Here is a 26,647-nt window from a genome sequence, read left to right on the forward strand (position 1 = left end):
CGGGGAGGTTGGTCTCGGGACTTGCGGGCGGTGTGCATTTGAGTTTGGGTCTGTCCAAAAGAACCTTGACCTTGAAATTACCCACTACACAGCTTTGTCTCTCCAGCTCTCTGGGTGATGGAGGTCACGCAGTTTCACCTGGCATCGTATCATCTGCAGCTACAAAGCACGTAATTTCATTATGTGCCGTATCCATCTTCACAGAAAAGCAGTATTTGTTATTTTTTCTTTTTTGGCTGCCCCATAGCATATGGAGTTCTTGGGCCCTGTGTGACCCACACCACTGCAGTTGCGACCTACACCACCGTGGCAATGCCAGATCCTTAACCCACTATGCCAGGCTGGGGCTCAGACCTGCTTCCTAGGGCTCCAGAGACACCCCTGATCCCATTGTGCCGTAGCGGGAACTCTAGAAAAGAGGTGTTTCTAATCATGGCTTTTTACCTGTCCACATCCATTTAATGGAATCTCAGCTACTATATAGGAATTATCCTAAGATAAATACCTGCTAGAAAAAATGAGCAAAAATTACAAATGTTGAATGAATGGGTGGGAGGTATTCTACTAATGGCAGGAAACTGCAGGTGGAAACATGGTAAAGTGATACAGTGCCATTGCTTAACTGCTGGACAGACTGATTTTTCTTCTCTCTTTTAGGCGAGGGTATAAAGAAAGGACATCTTAGACACTTTTGGTGGAGTGTAAATTGGTACAGTACTAGGGCAATTAGGGAGCATGTGATCAGCATAAAAAAAGAAGGTGTGCCTTGGACCAGAGCTTCCGCTGTTTGAATACTAGTCTCCACGTGCACATAAGAGCATGCGTGTACCACGACGTTATAAATCGACTGTAATTTTAGAAAGGTGTGTAAAAAGATACTCACTGAATCATGTCTTATCATAAACTATAAATATTCTGAGCGCCCATCCGTTGGCGGATGGTGTAGAGATAATTACGATTTTACTGGAGAAAATCGTGACAGCAGCAGAACAAGAGCAGCAGAACGAGAGCAGGCAAGCTGTTTGCGTACCCACAGGGGCAGTGGCCTCGATGTTTCAGAGCGGAAAGCAGCGTATAGGAGAGTCGTATGCGCTGACCCATTCCATGTGTAAAGAAACAAAACGTGTGGTTTGATGTAGTCCTTGGAAACAATTGGCATACTTACTATTTCTGCCCTTTTTTTTAATAACAGCTTTTAGAAATTAACTGGACAGGACTGACTAACCTTCTCGATATCCCCGGATTGAAGTAAGTACTGTCTCGCCCCAGGGTTAGCTGGCTGACGGGTGACGGGAGAGTTGCGGTGTCGTGAAGACGGCACACACAGTCAAGGCCTGAGTGCTCCTCCTGGGTCCTCAGGCGGGCTCCGGGTCATGGGAGCTGCACGACCCGGACAGAGGCTGGTCACCCAGCCTGGGGGGGGGGCTCCGGGTCAGGGGAGCTGCACGACCCGGACAGAGGCTGGTCACCCAGCCTGGGGGGCGGGGCTCCAGGTCACGGGAGCTGCACCACCTGGACAGGAGCTTGTCACCCAGCCTGAGGGGGGGCTCCGGGTCAGGGGAGCTGCACGACCCGGACAGAGGCTGGTCACCCAGCCTGGGGGGCGGGGCTCCAGGTCACGGGAGCTGCACCACCTGGACAGGAGCTTGTCACCCAGCCCGAGGGGGGGCTCCGGGTCAGGGGAGCTGCACGACCCGGACAGAGGCTGGTCACCCAGCCTGAGGGGGCGGGGCTCCGGGTCACGGGAGCTGCACCACCTGGACAGGAGCTTGTCACCCAGCCTGAGGGGGGGCTCCAGGTCACGGGAGCTGCACCACCTGGACAGAGGCTTGTCACCCAGCCTGAGGGGCCTTTAACCCCCCACACGTTAACTTCTACCTTTGGCTTTTGATGTTTTCCCAGAAAAATAAAGAAAACCCTCATGGGTTTCCAGCTTGCACGTTTCAAAACCAGCCCTTTTTGTGGGTCCTTTTCCAGCCGGGCCGGGCCCTCCCTTTGCCCTGCGCGCCTTGACCTCCCCCTCGGAGGGCGGGTGCCAGTCCTGGACCCGGGGGCCACATCATGTCCCGGGCGTGCCTCTGCTGTTCGTGTGACCTAGAGTCTGAAACCCCAGGGGGAGCACGTGGAGCTCCCGAGGGCACGTCCACCTGTGAGAGACGTGAGGCTTCCTGCTTGTGTCACAGCCCGTCCGTCCTGTGAGACGGGAGGCGACAAGGGCAGACCCGTTAGTCACCCCTGAGCAGGATGGGGTGAAGCCTGCTTCCGCGGGTTTCGCTGTCGCATTTGAAGGTCAAAATCCATCACTCGTTGGTTAAAGCTGTATATGTGTTCCTGGTAGACACTCTGCTGATCTGTGGGGTTTGTTCTGTTTTGTTTTTGTTTTTGTTTTCCTTAAAATGGCTTAGAAATTGAACTATGAAAACCTTGATGTTTGGTCTGTTTTTCTATTCCTATATAATTGTTTAATGCCCTTGAAATGGCCACTAGAAAGAATTTTATTTTGTTATCGGGGAAAAATTAAGACTTTAATCGGCTGAGATATAGTCATAATAATAAAAGTCTTTTAGGTACTGTAGTTTATTGGATATAGAAAGATACTGTCATCTTTCAAAGATTTTTGAAGAGGACAACTTTTTAAAAAGTTTTATTAAAGTGTTATTAAGATTCTTGGTTTCAGAGTTCCCGTCATGGCGCAGTGGTTAACGAATTTGACTAGGAACCATGAGGTTGCGGGTTCGGTCCCTGCCCTTGCTCAGTGGGTTAAGGATCCGGCATTGCCGGGAGCTATGGTGTAGGTCGCAGACGTCGCTCGGATCCTGCGTTGCTGTGGCTCTGGCGTAGGCCGGCGGCTACAGCTCCGATTCGACCCCTAGCCTGGGAACCTCTATGTGCTGTGGGAGTGGCCCTAGAAAGACCAAAAAAAAAAAAATTCTTGGTTTCAACAACAAACCAAACTCACAGGGTCTTCATTAAGTGAGTAAAGAATTGTGTAACTCAGTAGTGTTTTCTATTTTATTTATTTTTTTTAATTTTCTTTTTCGGCCAGCCTTTGGCATATGGAGTTCCCAGGCCAGGGATCCGTTCCAGCTTTGTGACCTGCCGCACAGCCGCAGCACCGCCGGACCCTTGACCCCCTGTGCTGAGTGGGGATCAGACCTGCCTCCCAGAGCCCCAGAGACGCTGCTAATCCCGTTGCGCCACAGCAGGAATCCCCAACACTGTTTTTTAAAGACAGTCTCTTCCTTCATCCAACACACGGGTACCGAGCGTCTGCTCTGAGTGCTGGGATGCGGCTGTGAGCAGAACAGAGCCCAGGTTCCTGGCTTGTGTCGCCCAGCAGTCTGGAGCCTGGTCTGGTGCCCTCGGGCACAGCCAGGCACTGGTGTCTAAGAAGGGTCTGCTCCTGGCTCTGCTGTTCCCTGTGTGGCTGGGTCCCCAGGCAGCCTCTTGCTGTGAAGCAGCAGCTTCTAGCTTCTCTTCCACAAGCTTGGCAACCTCGGCTGAAAAGAACCTTTTCCCACTCGTTCCAGCAAAAGTTCAGGGTTGACTTGTGTTTGTCCTTGAACAGATGATCAGATTTGGGTGTTGTGCCCACCCCAGGAGGAGACACAGAAATGCTGCAAAAAGCTCTAGTGAAGGGCGGGGGTCCCAAAGGAAGAACTTTGATCAGAAGGAAGGGGTTAGGGTGCCTCTTAGCGGCCACGCAGCGAACCGCTGCTGTCGTTTGGTGTCTAAGTGGGAGGGCTGGGACTCGGCTTCCTCGAGCACCTGCTCTGCCAACAGCCTTGCCTCAGCTCCTGTCCAGGGCCCCGCAGCTCGGCTTGTACAGCTCCATTCACTTTGTGATTTTGTACGAAAGCAGGCTCTTTTTATATAGCTTCTAGCTATTGTTTTATACATAGCTTTTCACATACCCTGTATTCTCATACATTCAGTATCTACAGGGTTACCTGTATCATTAAAAGTTATGTTTATTAGAAATACAGAGAGAAATAGATACACACCATTCAAAAATGAGGCTATGGTATGAAACAGATATAGTAATATATCCCTTTTAAAGTATGCATATTTATACATGATCTATAATTTATGAATAATTATGTAAATTGTAATGAAATGTGTGTGTATAGACTTAGCATAAAACTTAGGCTCCAGTTTCTCACTTAAAGGCTTTATCAAGTGACTCACAGCAGTGGCACTTGTCTTCTGCAAGTAAGGTGTGTGCTCACTCTGAACCTACCGTGACGAAACCTTGCACCAAGCGTAACAAGGTAACCTCCACATGCCGTGTCCAGTGATGACAGGGCAGAACCCCGGGAGTTCCAAGGCGCAGAGATGCCTGAGCCTCTTCCCTTTACCCTGAACTTCAGCTCTCCTTGCTCTTTCTCAGTGAAGTGCCGAAACCGAGGGTTGCAGGGGTAAGAAGCTATGAGAACTGTGACAGACACGTGAGGCCACAGGCAGGGACTGCTCCAAGGGCCAGGAGGGTCGGCGGCGACGGGAAGCTGTTGCTGTCGGGGGCCCGGTCGCCGCCAGCAGGAGCCGGGTGGCCGGCGAAGGTGACACTCCAGCCCCACTCGGGGGGCCTTCTGCTGGTTTGGGGCGTCGGGGGGAGGGCAGGCAGTCAGCCTTCCCGTGGCGCAGCTGAGGCCTTCGTGGAACATTTCTGTCGTCAGTGAGGGCTTCTGTCCCGGTAGGTTTTCCGCGTAAACGGAAGTGGCGTTTCGGCCGGGCAGGGCCCAGGTAAGGGTAGCTTGGTGGCGAAGCTCTGCAGGACCAGCTCCTCCTCTGCTCGGGACACCGATCCAGTGTCGGCCAGCTCCAGCCCTCTGATTCCCTCTGAGGTTTCACACCTGACGAGCTGGCCTCTTCACCAGGAGAGCGGGTGTGTCTGTGGGGTTGTGGTTGGTCCTCTTCCCACATCGAACCGATAGGTCCTGAGCTGAGGTCCACATCCTGACCTCAGTCAGGCTCCGTCGCCGCTGAGTGTGCTGCCCTTCGCTGTGTCCCAGAGGATGCTCTGTGCCGTTACTTTACCCGTGCACGCTCCTGGGGCAGCATCTGACAAGTACTGGCAAGAAGGAAGACTCTTAAAACTTTGCCGTCCTGGCTAGCAATGAAACTTTTTTTTTGGTCTTTCTAGGGCCGCACCTGCGGCATATGAAGCTTCCCAAGCTAGGGGTCTAATCGGAGCTGTAGCCGTTGGCCTATGCCAGAGCCACAGCAATGCCAAATCTGAGCCGTGTCTGTGACCTATACCACAGCTCATGGCAACACTGGATCCTTAACCCACTGAGCGAGGCCAGGGATCGAACCTGCAACCTTGTGGTTCCTGGTTGGATTTGTTAATCCCTGAGGGATTAACTCCTAGCAGTGAAACTTTATACTTGCTTTCAGACGTTGTCTCACACACACACATTGCCTAATTCTCCCATTTGCATCAAAGGAGATACAAAAATAAATTTAAAGTACATTTGTTTCGTTAGCCTTCACACTTCTGTTTCTGCCACTGAGTTCTCTGTGCAGTGCTATATAGTATTTCAAAAGAATTGCAGTATTCGGTACCCACATAAAGTATAAAGAGAATAACTTGTACATTCCTTAATTCATTGGGAGCTCAGTGCCTGTAACAAGGGAGTTAGGTTTAATTGAACAAACATGGACTGAGTCAAGGGATGCTTGTTGTGATTCTCTGCACTTCTCTGGTGGTTTGAAATATTTTCTTAAAGAGAAATTTAGTTAAGTGTACATGAGTTGTTTGGTGTTAAAACAATGATTAAGTTTTGTGGAAATGTGTGAGATGTTATTTAGAGCATTGTACAATGTAGCCAGGATATTAGCTTGTGTTCTCAGAATAACTCCCGTGTGGTAGTCACCATAGCAATACCGCATCTAAAGTATTAAACTACGTCTTTAAATATTGTGTCCGAGGAATTTGCTCGGCCCCTGTCAGTGGGATATTGTATCATGTTTATGCTCCTCTCACCGTTGCGAGGCCCTAGCTGTCACTGAAGTCTCTGATGGTTGTGTATTTTTTTGTGTTTATTTTTTTTTGACCTCTCCCCTCACAGTGGTTTATCAGATACTATCATCCTGGATATAATATCCAACTATCTGGTGCTTCCCAATCGAGTCACCGTTCCTCTCGTCAGCGAAGTTCAGATAGCTCAGTTGCGGTTCCCGGTACCAAAGGTAAGCATCTGGAACCCGTTCCCGGTGGACCGGAACCCTTTTCCTCGGCCTGGTGCTGTGACATCTTGCATTTCTCCTCCAGTGGCCTGGCCCTGGGACCCTGCTGCAGTGACGGTGGTCTGTCCTGCCTCACTCCTTTGGAGATTGGCTCAGGGGCATCTGGCCAAACGTTTTCTGTGACGTGGGGGCAGTTCTTGCGTCTGCGAACCTCAGAGATGCTCCTAGGGATTTGATGCTGCGGATGGTTGCTGTCGGCCGTAGGGACAGCCGAGAGAACGTTCTGGTGTATTGCCTGAGAAAGCACGGACTGTTTGCAGGCATCAGGATGTCACAGTTTAGCCTAAGCGGGGAACGTCGTCCACGCTTCTTCTCAGCTGTGACCATGTGGGTGTTCTGGGGTCATTCAGGGAGTGAGGTGGCAGACACATCCCTGGATGGGTGACGGGGCAGGGGCCGGCGGAGCCACAGCCCTGGGGTTGGCGGCAGCTTCACTTGGGGTGTCTGGGCTCCGGCTTCTTCATCTGTGGGTCGGGGTGATGCCCAGCACACACAGGCCGGTCGCACATGTTGGAGTTGCCGCCATCTGAGTCCACTAAACAGCCCCATCCCACAACCGCGAGAGCCTGCCCCTCGGGCAAGGACGCGGGCTTCCTCTGCCGGCGTGGAGGATGGGACGGTCCCTCCCAGTTCGCCAGGGCTCCTCCCGCTCGCAGCTTCACTTCGCACGTCTGGCCTGACCCACCGTGGGCTCCGGAAGTGGAAGTGGAGTGGAAGCCTGGCACGGGGTGTCTGTTCCTTTACTGCAGGGGGTATTTCTTCGTCCTTTTTCGGTGTTTGTTTATTGAAGTTGCTGTGGACAGTGCCCCCCCCCACTCTTCCTGGGTAAATCACCTCTCAGTACCAGTGCCCACGCCAGCAAACATGCACGAGCTTTCCTATGTATCTTTAAAGTAACAACACCCCAGCCATTCGGGCCCAAATTATTTATATTGTTGGCATTCAGAGATTTGCTGGCACACCATGGGTGCCATAGGGATGTCCTTTTTCCTTAATTTAAGATGGATGTAACATTTCATCTCTAAAAATGCAGGCCTGCCTTTCCAGGTGAAGTGCCCCTGCCCCTTGGCCACTAGGCTTTGTTCTCTGCGTACAGGTGGCCATCTCAGCCTGCCTGGGTCCAAACTCCATCACTGTGTGGGGTTTAAAAGCTGGGGCTGCTCAAATGTGTGGCTGGATGACCTGCCCATTAGACATGTGAAAATATAACCAGGCAATTTTGTTTGTTAAGGTTTTAGGAGTTCCCATCGTGGCTCAGTGGAAACAAATCTGTCTAGGAACCATGAGGTTGCGGGTTTGATCCCTGGCCTCGCTCAGTGGGTTAAGGCTCCGGTGTTGCCATGAGCTGTGGTGTAGATCACGGACTCGGCTTGGATCCCGAGTTGCTGTGGCTCTGGCACAGGCTGGTGGCTGCAGCTCCAATTAGACCCCTAGCCCGGGAACCTCCACATGCTGTGGGTGCGGCCCTTAAAAAAAAAAAAAAGAAAAAGAAAAAAAGTTTTAAAAGTGTACTTGTCTGTAAAATGATGTATCTTCCTATGCTGATTGCGTCAGGATATTACCTGGTAGTTATTTTAAAGTGTGGGGTAGAATACTACCAAAAGGTAACTCTCCCACCTGCGTTTGCCTCGGAAGAAATAGGAGTGGATTTTTGTTTGTTTGTTCTTTGTTTTTAGGCCTGCACTCGCAGCGTATGGAGGTTCCCAGGGCAGGGGTCAAATCAGAGCTGTAGCCACTGGCCGCAGCCACAACAACACCAGATCTGAGCCACGTCTGCGACCTACACCCCAGCTCGTGGCAACGCAGGATCCTTAACCCACTGAGCGAGGCCAGGGATCAAACCTGCGTCCTCATGGGTGCTAGTCACATTCGTTTCCACTGAGCCACATGGGAACTCCAGGAGTGGGTATTTTTAATTTTATCAAGTAAACGTTTTAGGAAAATAGAATTATGTTTAAAGTCCGTGAGTTGTATGTATCTGAGTTTCAGTTTCCCATCCATAACATAGGTTTAAAGACAATATTTCATGGAAATTGTTGTTCTAAAAATCAGTGTGATCTGTGCATATCAAGGGCTTAGGAACATCTCATTTTTCCTCTAAGTGCTAGTTACCACTGCACTTACCACCCCCTATGACTAGTTAACCACTGCACTTACCACCCCCTATGACTAGTTACCACGGCACTTAGCACTCCCTATGACTAGTTAACCACAGTAGTTACTACTCTCTATGACTAGTTACCATGGCACTACCACTTCCCCATCACTGGTTTCCATTGCACTTACCACTCCCTATGACTAGTTACCACGGCACTACCACTTCCTCATCGCTGGTTTCCACTGCACTTACCACTGCCTATCACTAGTTACCCCTCCCTATGACTAGTTAACCATGGCCCTTACCACTCTCTATGACTAGTTAACCACGGTAGTTACTACTCCCTATGACTAGTTACCACGGCACTACCACTTCCCCATCACTGGTTTCCACTGCACTTACCACTGCCTATCACTAGTTACCACTCCCTATGCCTAGTTACCACGGCCCTTACCACTCCCTATGACTAGTTACCACGGCCCTTACCACTCCCTATGACTAGTTACCATGGCCCTTACCACTCCCTATGACAAGTTACCACGGCCCTTACCACTCTCTATGACTAGTTAACCACGACCCTTACCACTCCCTATGCCTAGTTACCACGGCCCTTACCACTCCCTATGACTAGTTACCACGGCCCTTACCACTTCCCCATCACTGGTTACCACGACTCTTATCGCTGCTGAAGCGGGCCTATTTGGGGTGTCATCTCACCTCCTCTTGCCGTCCTGCCCAGCTCGAGCTGGGGTCCCTGGGGCACAGGGTCCCCCCGGGGCCTCCCCTAGGAGGGGTCTGGAGGAGTGGGCCGCTCACGCCAGCTCCTCCCGCCCGGCCTCCTGGCGGTGCCCCTCTGACGCCCTCGTCCCGCCCGCTCTGCTGCTCCGCAGCCCTGCCCCTGACGACGCCTCCCCGTCGGCGCGCTCTGCTGCGCCGCAGGGGGATCTGGGTTGTTCCCTCGCGCAGCCTTTGTCCCCTGCCTGTCAGGCGAGCCAGCGAGCAGTCGGCCGTGTCCCCCTCCTTTCCAGGGTGTCCTCAGGATCCACTTTATTGAAGCTCAGGATCTTCAGGGGAAGGACACTTACCTGAAGGGGCTTGTCAAGGGCAAGTCGGACCCGTATGGAGTCCTTCGAGTTGGCAACCAGATCTTCCAGAGCAAGGTCATCAAGGAGAGCCTCAGCCCCAAGTGGAACGAGGTGTATGAGGTGAGGCGAGCCTGGGGCTGCTGCCGCTCGTGCCCCGATTCGGACTCCACGCGTGCCACAGGCCTGTGGTCGGTTAGGTGGCAGTTGAAGCTCTGTTTGCTTAAACTTCCCGTCTTTCCAAATACTGGACCTTACGAGTTCCTGCTGTGGCACAGTGGGCTAAGAACCCGACTGCAGCAGCTCAGGTCACTGCAGAAGCGCGGGTTCGATCCCTGGCCCAGGAACTTCCATGTGTGTGGGTGTGGCCATAAAGTTAAAAAAAAAATTCCAAAACTTCAGTCACATCAAGCTGTCACAATAAGTAAGGGCCACTCGTACACACAGATGTGTACAACGTTACGGTTAACTCTGCACTGTTTGGTGACTTTTCATTTACTGCCGCTGGCCTTCTCTACATAATCAGTCAGTGCAGCCATTCACTCGAAGAGCTTCCATCATTTCTTTACCCGAAGAGACCTGGGCCTTTAGGTCCCGCAGCACGACCGGTACTGTAGCAACGGCTTGGGAACTTACTTCTCTTCTCTGGCCACGGTTCCCCCGGATAGGACGCTCCTCAGAGCCGAATGGCAGCATCAGCCGTTAGGCGGTTTTGAGAGAACGGCTAAGTGGCGGTGAGCGGGTCACTAGTGGTCCCCCACCCCCAAGGCCACCACCGGCCAAGGCTGCTGCAGGGGTGGCGGGACGACCGAGCCTGTGAGCCCGATAATGGGGAGCCGAGCAGACCGTTGCCCCCCCCCCGTCCCCCGGGAAGACACATGCTGATGTTTGCCGCGATCCCGTGCTCCGTGGAGACACCCCGCGTGAAGTGTGAACTAAGCACGGGTTGTACCTTTCAGGCTTTGGTCTATGAGCATCCTGGGCAGGAGTTGGAGATCGAGCTGTTTGATGAGGACCCAGACAAGGACGACTTTCTCGGGAGGTAACTCCTTCACGACTGAGGGAGCAGAGGCCTGCTCTGCCGCTTCCATGCCCACGCTTCCGTGTATGATGCAGCTTGAGAAATGGGTTCAGGTGCACTTAACATATGTGTAGATATATGGCTCTTGGATGGAACGTTTGTTTTGCCGTGGATGACTTGAAGACTTAAAACATACCTTGTTCCTAAAAAGTGTCACATTTAAGTAAGAAAAGGGAAGCCTCTAGAACTGGGTCCGTCACAGCAACCACTTGCCACGTGTTGCCGTGTAAATTAAGTTGATTAAAGTTAAACAAAATTTGGAGCTCCGGTTGCGGCTCAGCGGACACGAATTTGACTGGCATCCGTGAGGACACAGGTTCGATCCCTGGCCTTGCTCAGTGGGGTGAAGGATCCGGCGTGGCCGTGAGCTGTGGGTGTAGGTCGCAGATGCGGCTTGGATCCCGCGCTGCTGTGGCTGTGGTGGAGGCCGGCGGCTACAGTTCCAATTCGACCCCTAGCCTGGAAACCTCCATATGCCACGGATGCGGCCCTAAAAAGACAAAAAAAAAAAGCTAAACAAAATTTAAAATTCCGTCTCTCAGTTGTGCTGCTCCATTTAAAGTGCTCAATAGCCCCACGGGGCCCCAGACGCAGCCCAGCTCCCCAGTCACTGCACCGTGCAGGCAGCTTCCCTCCAGACTGTAGAGGCGGGTTTTTAAACGTTTGATTTGTCATTGGGTTCCGGCAGGGACAGGGAGATAGTCGTCTACATCATGCCTGTGTATTGATTTGTTTACGTAAATTGAACAACCAGTGCAGCTGACAAAAATGAGCTCTCCAAAAACACACTTTATCCTCCTCTTCATTATTTAACGGAATTTCTTCCCAAGAGATTTAGGGATCGGTGACCTCGTGCAGGTCTAGCTTCATCAAGAATGGCCTGTGTATGATGCTGTGACCTCAGAATTCATTCACGAGATAGTTTAAGAAGGAGCAACCAGAGATTTTAAGCAGGGCAGTGCACAGATGAGCCCTGCCCTTCAGTTAGATGAGGTTGCCAGGGATTGAGGCCGGGAACTGCAGGCCGCCAGAGGCCCTTGGCGTCAGGCAGGAGCTCGTCTCTGGCCCCGGGGGCTGGCTGCATTCTCCACGGCCGAGCAGGGCTGCTGGGGGGTGGCTGGGGACCCGCTGTCTGGGACGTGCCGAACACAAGTCACTGGGCAGAGCTGAGGTGCGAGGCTGGGAGGTGGTGACCGAGCCGCAGAGACAGGCGGAGAGCGTGTCAGGCAGGGCAGAGGGCCTTGTGGCCCCTTGGAAATGCCTGCCTGGGGAGGGGCGACACCGGCTCTCGAAGGCCGTGACCTCGGCTTTGGCGCACCTGTTCCACCTCCCAGCCTCCTCGTCTCTCTTCAGTCAGTGAGGAAGCTTAGGAAGAAATCTGTTTCTTGATAAACTGTCACGCTTTGTAGTATTTCTGGAGTTCTTTGTCATAGACGGATGCTTCAGGTTAATTGAGCTGTCAGAAGTGTGTTTCTATGTCCTAAAGTTTTGTATTGTTATTTCTATAGTCTTATGATCGACCTCATTGAAGTTGAGAAGGAGCGCCTTTTAGACGAAGTAAGTTTCCTCTGAGAATTGTTCTGCTTCCTGAGTGTTGACCTACTGCTGCCCCCACCCCGTAATGGTCTGGGACGCCGGCGTCGGCGCACGGATGCCGAGCGCTCAGGCCTTCTGGTAACAGCAAAGTGAAACCAAGTCAGTTTCAGAGCCAAACGGGCTCCTGTGTACGGACACTCAAGTCCCCAAGGATCCAGACACACCGCAGCTTCATCTCAGGCAGGCACACTCTTCGGAGTCAGGGCAGAGCCTGGGAGGAACTCCCCAGTCAGGGGCGTCGTTCAGATGGCTGGCATTCGTGGTAGAGCCGGCGAAGTGCAGCCAAGGAGAAACTGTCCCCGGAAGGGTACCTGCAAATGCAGTACGAATTCCGGCAGCAGACACTACTTCGGGCAAGACGTTGCTGTCAGAATAAAAGGATTAAAAAAGGAGGTCTGGGAGTTCCCGTCGTGGCGCAGTGGTTAACGAATCTGACTAGGAACCATGAGGTTGCAGGTTCCATCCCTGGCCTTGCTCCGTGGGTTAAGGATCCGGCCTTACCGTGAGCTGTGGTGTAGGTCGCAGATGCGGCTTGGATCCCGCGTTGCTGTGGCTGTGGTGTAGGCCGGCAGCTACAGTTCCAATTCGACCCCAGCCTGGGAACCTCCATATGCCACGGATGCGGCACTAGAAAAGGCAAAAAAAAAAAAAAAAAAGAGGTCTGTGCCGCCTGCTGAAAGATGGGTGAGGTTGGAGAAGAAAGTCACTGTTGAGGTCGGCTCTCAGAGTCACACAGGGTCCTTCCCTGCACGTCAGCACACCCTTGTTAAACTCCTGTGGCTTCTGTTGTGGGCCCGGGGCTGAGGGTGCAGTGGTGGGCACAGCAGGCAGAACCCTGCGCTTGGGTGTCTCGGCTTAGTGCTGGGGACCGTCCTCGATTCATTGCTCTTTTAAGCTGAACCAAGCACGTGCTGTTTGTCGCGATGTAGTTGATGAATGAGAACAAACCTGGTCGTGTGTCGGATACTAACAGTATTTAGGAGCAGTGTTCTGTTCTCTCTCGGCCCCTAAGGGCTCTTGAAGCCCTGCACAGAGCTTGGTAGTGCTGCGAAGGATGAGAGGACATTTGAGTCAGGCACGGATTAGGACTCAGTGAATGGCCATGTGTGGGCAGCCAGCGGGCGGTGTTGTGGGCGCCTGGGACCAGCAGCTGCTTCTCCGGCCTGGAGTGGACTCAGGCCTTGGAGTTTGCAGACGTAGTTTGGTTTGCGTGTCTGCTTCCGGGGCCTTGGCTGACCTTGCTCGTTCTCTCTCTAGTGGTTCGCCCTGGACGAGGTCCCCAAGGGAAAGCTGCACCTGAAGCTGGAGTGGCTCACGCTGGTGCCAAACGCCGTGAACCTCGAGAAGGTGCTGGGGGCCCCTGACAGCAGCAGCCTCTTGGTGCTGAGGGTTGAGATAAGTGTCTTCAGGCAGGGCCGCTGCTCTCGGAAAAATTAGAGCAACAGCTTTGACGCTCGGACTGTAAATCACTGCGGTGGCATCAGGGATGCATGAGAGAAAACGCCTTTTTTAAGATCACACTTGTTTTGCACAATCTCTACGCCTTGTGCTGGATATTGTGCAGGAATCTGGGGAGCCCCGGGTCCCCTGGGTGCTCCATGTCATCACTTTGAATAGTCTTGCTATGTGCGGTCTCTCTGTATCACACATATTGGAGGCTTGCTTCTCTTCTTTTCTTTTTTTCCCCTTCTGTCTAGGGTTGCACCTGTGGCACGTGGATGTTCCCAGGCTAAGGGTCCCATCGGGGCTGCAGCTGCCGGCCTGCTCCATAGCTCCAGGCAAGGCTGCGTCCTTAACCTCCGGAGTGAGGCCGGGGATGGAGCCTGCATCCTCACGGATGCTGCATTGGCTTCTCCACCTGTTGAGCCATAGCGGAAACTTCTGCTTTGCTTCGTGTCCTGACCCCTGTAGACATTACGGGGCAGGAGTGGGCGAGAGTCTTGGGAACACCCCTGCTGAAGCTTTTCCCTTCCCCGTAGGTGCTGACAGACATCAGAGCCGACAAAGACCAAGCCACTGACGGGCTGTCCTCCTCGCTGCTCATCCTGTACTTGGACTCAGCGAGGAACCTTCCGGTAGGTGTTGGCAGAGCCCCCGCTCGCTTGCTCGGGGTTCCCACTGGCGGATCGCGGTGTGGCCCTGGTCGTTGGTGCTCTTCCCCGTCCCTCCAGCCCCGGAGGCAGCTGTGGGGAGGGAGGCACGTGTATCCTCTTGGCGAGTGTGGCGTTATGGTTCACCTCTTACCGTGTGTCCAGACGGTGGCGTTCTCCTCACTTTGGCGAGTTCCCTCGGGAAACCTCCCGATCACCGTGTAGTTAGGGAAGAAGACAGATGATTCTGTGGGAAATCGCTCATGGTTTACGTCCAGTGCCTGAGCGTGAAAACTGCATCCCTTTGGCTTGGGAGTAAAATGAACCAGAGTCCGTCCTGGCGGTCGCGCGGCGGGGATGTGCGCGGCTCCTGGCCCAGAGTGCCTGCTCCTCCTGGGGCGCGGCAGAGTGGGAGGCTCTTCGAGGAAGCTGGGCGGGCTGGTTTCCTGGAGAACGACCGGAAGCGTGGAGGGAAAAGCGCTGCTGCGATGCTCCCTGGGCACCGAGGACAGTGGGCCACCTGCAAGGGTGGCATCGTGTTGACAGTGCTTGGAGGGTTTATTCACTTGTTCAGCCGCCGGCCTCTTGCTGCATTTCATCGCGGTAGAGGCCAGTGTCTGAACAATACACGGCCCCTGCCACCAGAGGCAGCCTGTTCCTCCCGAGACGGGAGTGGGTGCCTGTGCGCCCCGTGCATTTGCAGACGGCCTCCCGGTGGCTGTGTCCTCGGGGCAGGTGGACGTCTGCGTGTGTGACCTCAGCCTGGTCACACTGCACTGTGCCTTCCCTTTGGGAGGTGCACCCCCTCGTTCTCCTTTCAGGAGTTGAAAATTGTGCCTTCCTCGGGCTTTGCTCAAAAGCGAAGCCAGTGGGTTGTGTACATCTCCACATTTTATTTCAGGTTTTCAAGTTTTACAGCTCTGCCTGATCTTCTCTTTTTTTCATCTTGGGAAGATGTGCTTGAACCCTGAGTGTGAAATGCATGTAACTGTTCTTTTCCTTTCAGTGAAGATTTGACCTTCCTGCAGAATTGCTTGTATGGGAGAACTCTTTATTTTTAATCGCAGGACAGCCGTTTATAAGGCCTGATGGAAGGGACGGTGTTGTAAATTCTAGGATATAGAAAACCGGTGGTGAATTGGCAAGAAAGGATTGGGCCTCTCTTTAGAGCTACGTGTTTTATAGCATTCAGTGGAAATTTGAGTAGCATCACGGAAGCAAGAGGCAGACAGGGAAGCAGGTGCATTAACCTGCTTTTACAAGGGCACTTGTGCACGAGGCTGCTCCAGCCGTCCGGGCAGAGCCGCCACCTGCTGGGCCATTGCACACGGGGTGCCCACATTGGCCCCGTGCTGGGGGTTCTTTGATCTGCCTGTTGCCTCCTGGTTCTCGGTGCTGCTGTGCCTTCATTGACCGCAATCCACCCCTCTCTGCTTTCTCCTCCCGTTTCCACGTCCCCAAGAGTATCTACGAGGGAGACTTTGGGTGTGGCTACTTAAAAGAGAGGCGAGCGTCGGGACTAGTGTTTTGTGAAAATACTGCCTCAGTCTATAGAGCACTCTTTGTGAGTTCTCCGTGTTCCTTCTCCTTGTGGTTTGGTGGAGGCTGCTAGAATGTGGGCTGGGCTTCTCGTGTCATCACTCGGTGGCGGGTGACCTGCATGCTCGAGCACTCTTTGTGCGTTCTCCGTGTTCCTTGTCCTTGTGTTTGGTGGAGGCTGCTAGAATGTGGGCTGGGCTTCTCGTGCCATCACTCGGTGGCGGGTGACCTGCGTGCTTTCACGTCCTGCACGGCCTCAGTTCTGTGCCTGCTGCTTTCGTGCCTGTTCTGCAGAACATAACACTGCTGTAACTGACGTCGCCGACCACGTCTGATGACAGGGTGCCACGAGGGAGCCTTGGGATCCTACACTTCGCTGGGCCCACAAAAATACTTTAACACTCATCTGAGGATGCAGTTCCTGCTGTGGCTCAACAGCTTAAGAACCCAACCAGTACCCGTGAGGACATGGGCTCGGTCCCTGGCCTCACTCAGCGGGTTAAGGATCTGGCGTTGCTGTGGCCGTGGTGCAGGCTGGCAGCTGTAGCTCAGATTCGACCCCTAGCCTGAGACCTTCCATATGCTGCAGGTGCGGCCCTAAAAAGACCAAAAAAAAAAAAAAGGAAAAAAAAATTCATCTGAGGAAGAAATGAAGCTATAATGATTGAGATGGATTTGTATGTGGTTCATCTCAGTGTGAGACGTGCATATTTCTTTGAGCGTTTTCAAAAAACTTGCTTACATCCACTTTCTCCTCCTGATGAGATGCAGCAGTGTCAGGGCTGGGCTTTTCCTCAGGTCCTTGGGCCCACGAGGGCCGTCCCTGCGGGCAGACTCCCTGCTGCTCTGAAAGCGCCACTCCTCCTCCTTGGCGGCGTTGAGCAGAGCACCTCGGAGAGAACCAGCACACAGCGATTTTGTGATTCACTTCTGAGGAACTTCAAGAGTTTCCTGGGGTGGACCACTGAGAGTTTCTCACTGTTCTCTGGGAGGTGGATTTTCATCTCACGCGTTTCCCTGGGGCCTTGCTCGGGTGCCTTGATTCCTGGCACTTGCTTGGGGGTCCGAGGAGGCCACCAGCGGCTTAGTCGTTCGTCTAGGAACGAATGATTGATTTCATCCAAGAACTGGTGAGGTTTTTGAAGCTCATTTGGCCCTTGCCTCTAATGGTGGCCGCGCTCTGCACTTTTGAAGCGTTTTCACTTCTGTCCTCACGTATTCTCAGTGTAGTCACCTTCTAAAGGGGGGAGCAGAACTGGAGGAATACGTATTCCATCCCATTTTGTAGATGAGGACAGTCCAGCGCCTGAAGGGCGGTGAGCTGCCGAGGCCCCGCGCCCGCCCTGCCCACCTGCTGGTCGGTGAGCGGCCAGCTGCCATGCGCCTGGGCAGCGGTTTGCCCTCGCCGTCGGGGGGCTCCTTAGTGGAAAGCTGTACTGAGAGCCGTTGTAAACGACAGCCTGGCTCTGCTGCCCGGGGTCGTTTTCCATCACGGCTTCTCTTGAAGGGAGGTATTTCTGACCTTGTGTCAGGACTTTTTCAGTTGCTTGGTCTTGTTTGGCTGAGTCGTTGCTGGGTTTCCAATCCGGCTTGCCTCCCCCCCCCCCCCCCCCGTCATCAAAACCACACACGCTGCTTGATGCGCCACGCAGAGACGTGAGCCGAGTGCTCTACAGAAGCAGTCCGAGGAGGTGGCTTCCATCCTGCATTTGGGTGTCAGCGTGACGTGCGGTCCGTCCTGTCCTGTCCCCCCCCCCCCCAGGTGGATCCCAGTGCCTTTTGCAGCAAAGCCACTGGACGGCTGCCGCCTGCTGTGTGCTTCCCTTTTGCTCCTTAGACACCAGTGTGTCACCCCAGTGGGCCTGTCTGAAAGCCCGCTGGAGGCGGCCTCTTGATCCTGGGCCTCAGCTCAGCCCTCCTCCTTTGGGCCACGTGTTTTTTTCTCGACTCCCAGAGGCCGGTTCAGAACGGAGGCCTTCGTGATCACATGCGCTTCCCGAGCCCTTTCCACGGGCTCCGCCGTGCGCAGCTCCCGTGGTCTCCGGCCTCACGGTCACATCTCAGATGAGGAGATGGGGCCCTGAGACGCGCGACCCAGGGTCACGGCTGGGAAGCAGCAGGGTTGGGATGTGACCTCCGCTGGGAGCCCCAGCGCCCGCGTCCCCCACCCCCCTGTCTAGTCTATCCTGTGCGAAGCGACGTTGTCCTCACTCTGTTCAGTCTGTAAGCTCGTAATGCCGTGGCTGGGGTTCATCTGAGAGGAGGTGCGGCTGCGCTACCTTCCAGGTGAAAATGCCGGGGAGGACACGGAGGCCCGTGCGTGTGCCGACGGCAGGTGCTCTGAAGGTCACCCCAGCTCTCACGTTGAGAAGGCGCAGGTGGCCACTGCGGCCTCCCTCACTGGGCCCGCCTGAATGCTCCTCTCTGCCTCACCCCCGCCGCCGGAGCAGCTCCCTACGCCTTCACTCGGCCCCGTTGCGCCCTAATCCACGCCCCTCCCTGGTGCACTGGGAGCATGTGGTGCAGGGTGGGCCCGGGGGCACCGATGCTGCCCACACACCGTGCTTCTCACCCCAGGGCAGCAGCCTCCCCCGGCCCGCCTGACCCAATGGGTCCCGTGTTTCAGGCTGCTTCATAAATGATAAAATTCCACTTGACGTTAATTATAACTAAAGTGCTCAAAGATTTCATCTTAATCCTCAAAGGATCTTACAAAACAACGCAGGCTTGCCCATTTTTAAGGTCAAGAAAGAAATGGGTTTTAATTAATTATTTATTTATTTTTTTGGTCTTTTTTGCCATTTCTTGGGCCGTTCCTGCGGCATATGGAGGTTCCCAGGCTAAGGGTCTCATCGGAGCTGTAGCCACCAGCCTACGCCAGAGCCACAGCAACGCGGGATCCGAGCCGCTTCTGCCACCTACACCACAGCTCATGGCAACGCCGGATCCTTAACCCACTGAGCAAGGCCAGGGACCGAACCCACAACCTCATGGTTCCTAGTCGGATTCGTTAACCACTGCGCCACGATGGGAACTCCCCAGAAATGAGTTTTTAAAGATCAATGAAAGTAGTGCATAAAGCCACAGAGGTAGGACTTCAAAGCGAGGAGGAACTTTCGAGGTGACCTCATCAGCCTCGCATTTTACACTCGGAACAGAAAGGGGGCAGAGTTGATCGGGCCCCCCTTCTGCTGTGGTGTTTCCCGAGAAGGTGAAGCTCAGAAGGAGGAAAAGTAGCATTAATTTGCTGGCGTGGGGTAGGATTTGGTTTGAGAGCAGTTCGGGCCCATTCATTTCTTCTTCAGGTAAAACCTTTAGGAATGTGGGTGGTGTCTTAGGGGTTTATTCAAGCAAAGGATAGCAAATAGAACCCCTTCCTAAAGTGTCACTCTTGAATTTTTCAAATCCCAAAGACAGGAGGGGTGAGGCGTGAAAGACTAGTAGTCACAAGGGTTAAAGACGTGTGTTTGATATTTCTAGATTAAAGGTTTGGTCTAAGATAAAATCTTGGGCATAAAGAATCATTTTAAACATGATTTTTACGTGTGAGTGTGTGTGTGTGTGTGTAATTCTTGGTGGTTTTTGTTTAAAGTTTTTTTTGTTCTCATAAATGTTCATGTCATTAACCTTACATAATTTCCCTCATTGCATGTTTTATTAACCCTTTTTTGGTATATTCATTTTCTTCTGACTTGAAAGAGTAACCCATTAGAATTTAACGCTGATGTCTTGAAGAAGGCTGCAATTCAGAAAGCTTTAAAGGTAAACTAATAGTTTTCCTTTCGAAAGTTAATTAAAGCATATTGAAAGAGATGATGCTTTAACCCTTGTAGATTTTTGACAGATTCTTTCCAAAGTAATAGAGGAATTATTTGTTTAGTTGGAGAAGGCCTACATTTACAGTCCAAGAATTAGAAGTTAGAAGAGCTTGAGTCAACTTTGAAGATAAATGATGCAAAATATCAATATGATAAATCAGACTTCTGTCCTGTGAGCCTGGGGCAGCAGTATCTAAGGTGGTTGTAAAACATCTGTACTTTAATTGGATTTGAATTTATTTGTGAGATGGTATAATAGAAATTCTGTTTAAAGTCTTAAACAGTTTTTAGATCACGTTTAAGACGTGTGCCAGCGCACGGTGCCTTTCTGTTCCGAAATCACCTCTTCCAATATGCTGAGTTAGGGCCGCGTCTCTGGGCTGGTGACCTCATGGCTTTTGGGGCTGCTGGGTGACAAATCATTACATTCCATTAAATGAGGTATATTGAAAACTAAGCTCCACTCCCTAAAATGAGTACTTTCTGGCTAGATCGTTAAAGGTTTTTTATAACTTAAAAATGTTTTATTATTTTTTCTTTGATTTCTTTGAACATCTTAGGCTTAAATATTTGGGAGGGGGTGAGGGATTGAATATAATTGTTTTAAGAAAATTCTATCGAGGAGTTCCATCGTGGCGCAGTGGAAACAAATCCACCTAGGAACCATGAGGTTTCGAGTTCAATCCCTGGCCTCGCTCAGTGGGTTTAGGATCCGGGGTTGCCGTGAGCTGTGGTGTAGGTCGCAGACACGGCTCGGATCCTGCGTTGCTGTGGCTGTGGCAGAGGTCAGTGGCTACAGCTCTGATTAGACCCCTAGCCTGGGAATCTCCATATGCTGCAGGTATAGCCCTTAAAAGCAAGAAGAAAAAAAAAAAGTTCTATGCAAAGGAATCAGGAATGGTTTTTAATCAGTTTCATCCAAAGAATAAGTTAACTTGCAAAAGTGAGGAAGACTAACAGATTCTTTAATGCAGTGGTTATTAAGCCTCTGCCGCACCCGCTCCTTGGACGCTCAGCCGGCACAGTCCTCACCAGAACGCGGGCGGGGCCCCAGCCTCAGCCCTTCCTCACCGTGTCCTCGATCGCGAAGGTTCTGACCGACAGAGCGTAATGTTATGGGCACGAAGGCTCTGCGGTTAGACTAGACTCTGGGCTTGAGCCTCTGGGCTTGAGCCTCAGCCCATGTGCTCACCGGTGGGACGCACTGCGGGCTGCTGAGTCCTCCCTGCTGTGTTCTTCGGAGAGCAGAGGTGATACGCTCCTCTACTGGAGTATCGAGGGAGTTAAGTGAGATCGCGTGAAAATGCATAATGTGTGTGTTTTTAATTGTTAGCTCGTCTGAGCCTGACAACTGGGTTCTGGACATGGCATTATGCCCATTTTGTAGACATAAAAACTGAGGTCAGATAAATGAAACATGCAGATCCCAGTAATCCAGTGGTGGGAAGCTGAGATTTAAGTTCAAGGCAGTCTGACCTAAAAGCTCATATTTTCATTACACTTCATGTCACTTACTTGTGATGGTGCCTTTTGAATGTTGCATCCTGATAGAAAACTTAGTCACCGATTTAACCTTATTTCGTAGAATCTAAAACACCATCTTTTTTTTTTTTTTTTTTTTTTTTTTTTGCCTTTAGGGCATATGGAGGCTTCCAGGCTAGGGGTCCAGTGGGAGCTAAAGCTGCCAGGCTACGCCACAGCCACAGCCACATCAGATCCAAGCCGAGTCTGCCACCTGACACCACAGCTCACTGCAACGCCAGCTCCTGAGCGAGGCCAGGGGTCGAACCCGCGACGTCTTGGTTCCTAGTCAGATTCATTTCCACTGTGCCATCATGGAAACTCCTAAACCACCATCCACTTTAAGTACAATTAGCTCTCTGGATCCACGGGTTTCCCATCCATGGATTCAACCAACCTGAGATTGAAAACATCCTGGGAAAAAAAAAATTTTACAGAAAGTTCCAGGAAGCCTCATTTACGTAGTATTTACACCTGCTTACGTAACACTTAGATGTTATTAGGTGTTACCTTCGGTCTCAGGACGGTGTAAATTATGCAGAGGCTAGTACCAGGTCATTGCGGAGAAGGCGGTTTTTGTTTTTTTTTTTTCAGTTGATTGACAATGTTGTGTTAACCTCTGCTGTTCAGCAGAGGGGCCCAGTCATACGTACACGCATATTCTTTTTCGCAAATTCTTCTCCATCGTGCTCTGTCGCAAAAGATTGGCCACGGCTCCCTGTGCCACAAGTGGGCTACAGAAGGGACTTGAGCATCCTCGGAGTCTGGTGTCCTGGAGGGTCTTGGTCCCAGTGCCCCCAGAGCCTGAGGCTGCCGGTACACCATTATTCATACGCTGTTAAGAAGAAAACAAGGAGCTCTTTAAGGGTCGATAGTGTTTCTTTTATACTTATTGAAAGAAAATTTAGACTTTAGGGTACACACGGATTTTTGTCACGTCGCTCATAACACACAAAAGGAAAGTATAGGCCGAATCTATTGGTGAGGATGTGAGGACTGCCGCTCTGCTGTCATCTGCCCCAAAGCGGGCACTAGGTCCTCAATTTTTTTTTTTTTTTTGACTTTTTGTCATTTCTTGGGCCACTCCCACGGTATATGGAGGTTCCCAGGCTAGAGGTCCAATTGGAGCTGTAGCCACCAGCCTACACCACAGCTCACGGCAACACTGGATCCTTCACCCACTGAGCAAGGCCGGGGATGGACAACCCGCAACCTCATGGTTCCCAGTCAGATTCGTTAACCACTGAGCCACGATAGGAATGCCTAGAGTCCTCAATTTTAAGATTCATTTTGGTTTCAGAGATGTTAGAGAGTTAGAAAAAAAGGAGAGGGGTGTATTGAAATTGATAAGCTACAGTAAACCTCCAGAAATGAATGGCTACTTTTTCAGAGATTACTTAAGTACATTAGTTAAACTCTGCTTCTGTATCAATTATTCAAAGGTAGCAGTAGCTTAAGTAAGATAGTTCATTTCCTTTTTTTTTTTTGCCTTTTTTCTTTTTAGGGCCACACCTGCGACATATGGAGGTTCCCAGGCTAGGGGTCGAATTGGAGCTGTAGCCTCCGGCCTACACCCACAGCCAGGGCAACTCGGGATCTGAGCCGCATCTGTGACCTACACCACAGCTCATGGCAACACCGAATCCTTAACCCGCTGAGCAAGGCTAGGATTCGAACCTGTGTCCTCATGGATGCTAGTCACATTCATTTCTGCTGAGCACGATGGGAACTCCAGTTTATTTCCTTTGAATGTGACAGAATTCTCGCCTGTGATTTTTGTGGCGCTCGGGGCCACAGCAAAGGCGAGATCCCCCAGACCAGTATGGGCCACGCCTGACTACTCGGGGGCTTCGGAGATGGACTCCGTGTGGCAGAGGGTCTGTGCTCCGCTCGACTCCAGGGCCCCCTGTGCGGGGAAGGAGGAGAGGTGGATTTGGGGAGTAGAATCTTCTCCCGCAGTAGTCTGTAGCCGTGGATTCTTTTAACAGTATTTATTTCATTTTGCAGAATTCATGCACATCAAAATGATGAACCAGAAAATAGATAATCGCAGTAGGTTTGGGCTAGTAGTATTTTATTCTAATAATCATGAACTTGACACCTCTTTGTTGCTGCAGTGTTGAGGGTTGACTCTAAAATCATTCAACCTAAAAACATTTTGTGACCTTCTCATTAATTTCCACTAACGCAGATATTTAACCGCTGCTGCTTGTGGGGCTAAGTTATAAATAAACCTCATGTCCCGTGTACCTCGCATTTTACTGTCTTCTTTTATCTGCTCTGTGCTGAAGTGTGCTTCCTAGTAGTTTCCTTTCCTGACTGTTGTTCATTGCATTTATACTTGCTTAATATAATGCGATTTTTTTTTTTTTTTTTTTAAAGGGCGGCACCCGCAGCCTATGGAGAGTCCCAGGCTAGGGGCTGAATCAGAGCTGCAGCCGCCAGCCTACACCACAGCCACAGCAACGCGGGATCCAAGCCACACCTGCGACCTACACCCCATCGCATGGCAACCCCGGACCACCTGACTCACTGAGTGAGGCCAGGGATTGAACCCGCATCCTCATGGGTACTGGTTGGGTTCGTTAACCACTAAGCCACAGCGGGAATTCCGCTATAATGCAATTTAGATTGACATTTATTCTCCCAGTCAAAATTACTCAGCAGCTGCTAAGCAAGACTGGATACCTGATAACGAGGCATGTGAACAGAAGGTGCTAAAGTAAAAACCACGGAGCTCCTCTTGTGGCGAAGCGGGACTGGCGCCATCTTGAGAGCCCTGAGACGCAGGTTCGATGCCCAGCACAGTGGGTTAAGGATCCAGTGTTGCAGCAGCTGTGCAGGTGGCAGCTGTGGCTCAGATCTGATCCCTGGCCCGGGAATTCCACATGCCACGGGACGGCCAAAAAAGAAAAAAAAAAAGGGAAAAAAAAAAACCCCTATGAAAGCATGTCTCTGTCACTTGAGTATTTTGCGATTCCAACCAGAAGATTCTGCTGAGTCTCACGCATTCACAGTTTTCCTTCTTGGGCTTGTCTGTTTCCGTTTGCGGCACTTTGTCATTTTATAACTCTGGTAAAATAAGTCTTGAAGCTGGAATAAGCCTTAAAGATTTTCAGAAGATTCCATTCTTCCAGAGTAGCCTGCTTTAAAAGTAATAGACCTTCCTGTTTAAAATGGTTAGCAAAGTGTCCTTGATTGATTTTTATGTAGCTACAATTATGGCTTTGGGAGTGTGCTTAGCCATTAATTGTTTTCCCGTTAAATTGTTCCTGGATGCTCCCTGTAACTGAAGTATCAGACATACATACACATGACTGTTAATGTAAGCCGGTGATTCCATTTCAAGATGCCTTTATTTATTTTGTCTGTTTTTTGGTTTTGGATAGTCAGGGAAGAAAATGAACAGCAACCCAAGCCCTCTTGTCCAGATGTCCGTTGGTCACAAGGCCCAGGAGAGCAAGGTAAGGCGCTGACACAGCCGGGCTCCCGGGGCGTGGGGAGGGCAGCAAGACTGCTGACCTCTGTGTCTTTCTTTTCTTACGTCGGTCCTTTGATAAACCTACTTAATTCGCTATCAAATACATCCGTCTAAAAGTAACATTAAAGGAGTTCCCACTGTGGTACAGTGCAGTGAGGATCCAGCGTGGCTGCAGCTGTGGCGTAGGTCGCGGCTGTCGCTTGGCTTCGGTCCCTGGCCTGAGAACTTTCATGTGCCACTGATAGGGCCAAAAAACCCCCCAAAGCAGGTAAATATGTTAATTATGCTTTTGCTTGATTTCGTGGGTAGATGACATGGGAGGTTCTAAGTTTCCTTTGAGTGTGCTATCGACATTTTATTTAAACGCCAACCGATGGTATGCCTCAAATTCAATAAATACGATTCTGTTCAAGAATCGAGAGAGGGCCTTGCTGTGGCCGTGACGTGCGCCACTTTCAGGAGAACTTTCAGGAATTTTCTCGCTTGTTTTACCCTAATAACCATTCGTTTAAGAAGCTTCCTGACCTGTAGCACTCCGGGGCAGCGGCCCACAGAGGCCGTCGAGGAGGACGCGTTGTCCTGGGGCTGGGACCCGGGCTGGGAGCTGCCTGGAGCCTGTTCCCCGGACACTCCAGAGCTTCTCAGTACGTGACAGTTCAGCTCAGAAAATAGGTGTCTTGGGATTTAACTAATGCTTCCCTAAGCTTCCCCACGCAGTGCGCAGAAGATACGCTACAGCTGATTGTGGGATATTTCTTCCAGATTCGGTACAAAACCAATGAACCCGTGTGGGAGGAAAACTTCACTTTCTTCATCCACAACCCCAAGCGCCAGGAGCTTGAAGTGGAGGTACCTTACTTGCATGTTGACGTAGATTTCGCCTTCCGGTCACAGGGTCAGCACACGAGGGCTGCCACAGGGACCCGTGGTCTTAATCAGTCCGTCCTTGTCAGAGGTGCTCGTACTTTAAGTTTGGGGGGTTTTGGTTTTTAATTTTCAGACCGATGGTTCTTACTCTCTGGCAGTGCCATCGATACTGATTTTCATCTGTTGACCTCACGCGTCAGCCTTGCTGAACTGGCCTGCAGTGGTGGTCACTTTGGCATGGACACTCCAGCGTCGTCCTGCATGGCGTCTGCCCGCAGGGACCCCCCCCTCCTCTCTCTTCGTGGCTCACTGAGCGAGGCCAGGGATCGAACCCGCAACTCCATGGTTCCTAGTTGGATTCGTTAACCTCTGAGCCACGACGGGAACTCCCTCCTTTTCAGTTTTCTAGAAGAGTTTGTGTAGGATTGTTTTTTTTACTCGTGTGCTTGGTAGAATTCACCAGCGAAGCCATCTGGGCCTGTGGTTTTCCTTGTAAGAAGGTGGTCAAATTCAAATTTAATTCCATTAATAGATACAGATCCTGTTTCCACTCTCGGCACACTCCTGTGTCCAGTGTCTCGTGTTGTCCAGTCTAGAGCCTGTTGTCTCATGTGTTTTGTCTGCTTTCTCAGCTAAAGTGGTTGCTATCAGTCCATCATGGCCCAAATGTTTATCAAGCGTGAGGTGTGTCTTTCTCACGTACCTGCCTGTCTCTGGGGAGTTGGCTACACGCCTGCTCCTCATGCGTGGTCTTAGCCTGAAGGAAGCTGCTGTTCTTGGGGTCACACAGCTTCTGGGACCACCCCAGGGCGAGAGTACTGAGCAGGCCCGTCTAAACAGTTCTGGTTCCTGTGTTTCTTTCTGGCGTGGCCAGATTTCCAACGTTCAGTCCTTGGGAAGCTGGAGGCCCTCTGTTTTCTGCTTAGCTCTTGCGACGCCAGCTTGATTCTGTAGGGCCCCGGGGTCTGAGGTCCTGCGTGGAGTTCTCAGGGCTCCTCAGCAGGGACCTGGTCACTGCGGGGCACGCCCACCGTTCCATTACTCTGTGCGTTTTGTTTTATACGTTTACATTCTCGGGTTTTGTTTGTTTTGTTGTTTTTGTTTTGTCTTTTTAGGGCCACTCCCGAGGCACATGGGGGTTCCCAGGCTAGGGATCTAATCAGAGCTGTAGCCGCCAGCCTACGCCACAGCCACAGCAGGGGGGGATCCGAGCTGCACCTGCGAC

At 51.6% G+C, this 26,647-nt stretch overlaps 1 protein-coding gene across 4 annotated transcripts in view; it reads left to right on the top strand.

Moving 5' to 3' along the window:
- The window catches only part of ESYT2 (extended synaptotagmin 2), a 78,131-nt gene that overhangs the window by 41,191 nt on the left and 10,293 nt on the right, over positions 1–26,647 (top strand). The window contains exons 7-17 of one of the 4 annotated variants that reach the window (XM_021079028.2): positions 1,193–1,248; positions 6,072–6,192; positions 9,376–9,552; positions 10,389–10,471; positions 12,019–12,067; positions 13,364–13,453; positions 14,086–14,181; positions 15,659–15,760; positions 19,435–19,497; positions 24,464–24,538; positions 25,318–25,404. In XM_021079028.2, the coding sequence (XP_020934687.1) occupies positions 1,193–1,248; positions 6,072–6,192; positions 9,376–9,552; positions 10,389–10,471; positions 12,019–12,067; positions 13,364–13,453; positions 14,086–14,181; positions 15,659–15,760; positions 19,435–19,497; positions 24,464–24,538; positions 25,318–25,404 (999 nt within the window). The remainder of the gene's footprint in view (positions 1–1,192; positions 1,249–6,071; positions 6,193–9,375; positions 9,553–10,388; positions 10,472–12,018; positions 12,068–13,363; positions 13,454–14,085; positions 14,182–15,658; positions 15,761–19,434; positions 19,498–24,463; positions 24,539–25,317; positions 25,405–26,647) is intronic. The other 3 variants (XM_021079029.2, XM_085005018.1, XM_021079030.2) reach the window with 3 other exon arrangements.

The sequence above is a fragment of the Sus scrofa genome, chromosome 18, assembly GCF_054392235.1.
Source record: "Sus scrofa isolate SSC_HxYL_T2T_F1_AM1 chromosome 18, Sscrofa_HxYL_maternal_Yorkshire_Landrace_v2.0, whole genome shotgun sequence".
Taxonomy (NCBI): domain Eukaryota; kingdom Metazoa; phylum Chordata; class Mammalia; order Artiodactyla; family Suidae; genus Sus; species Sus scrofa.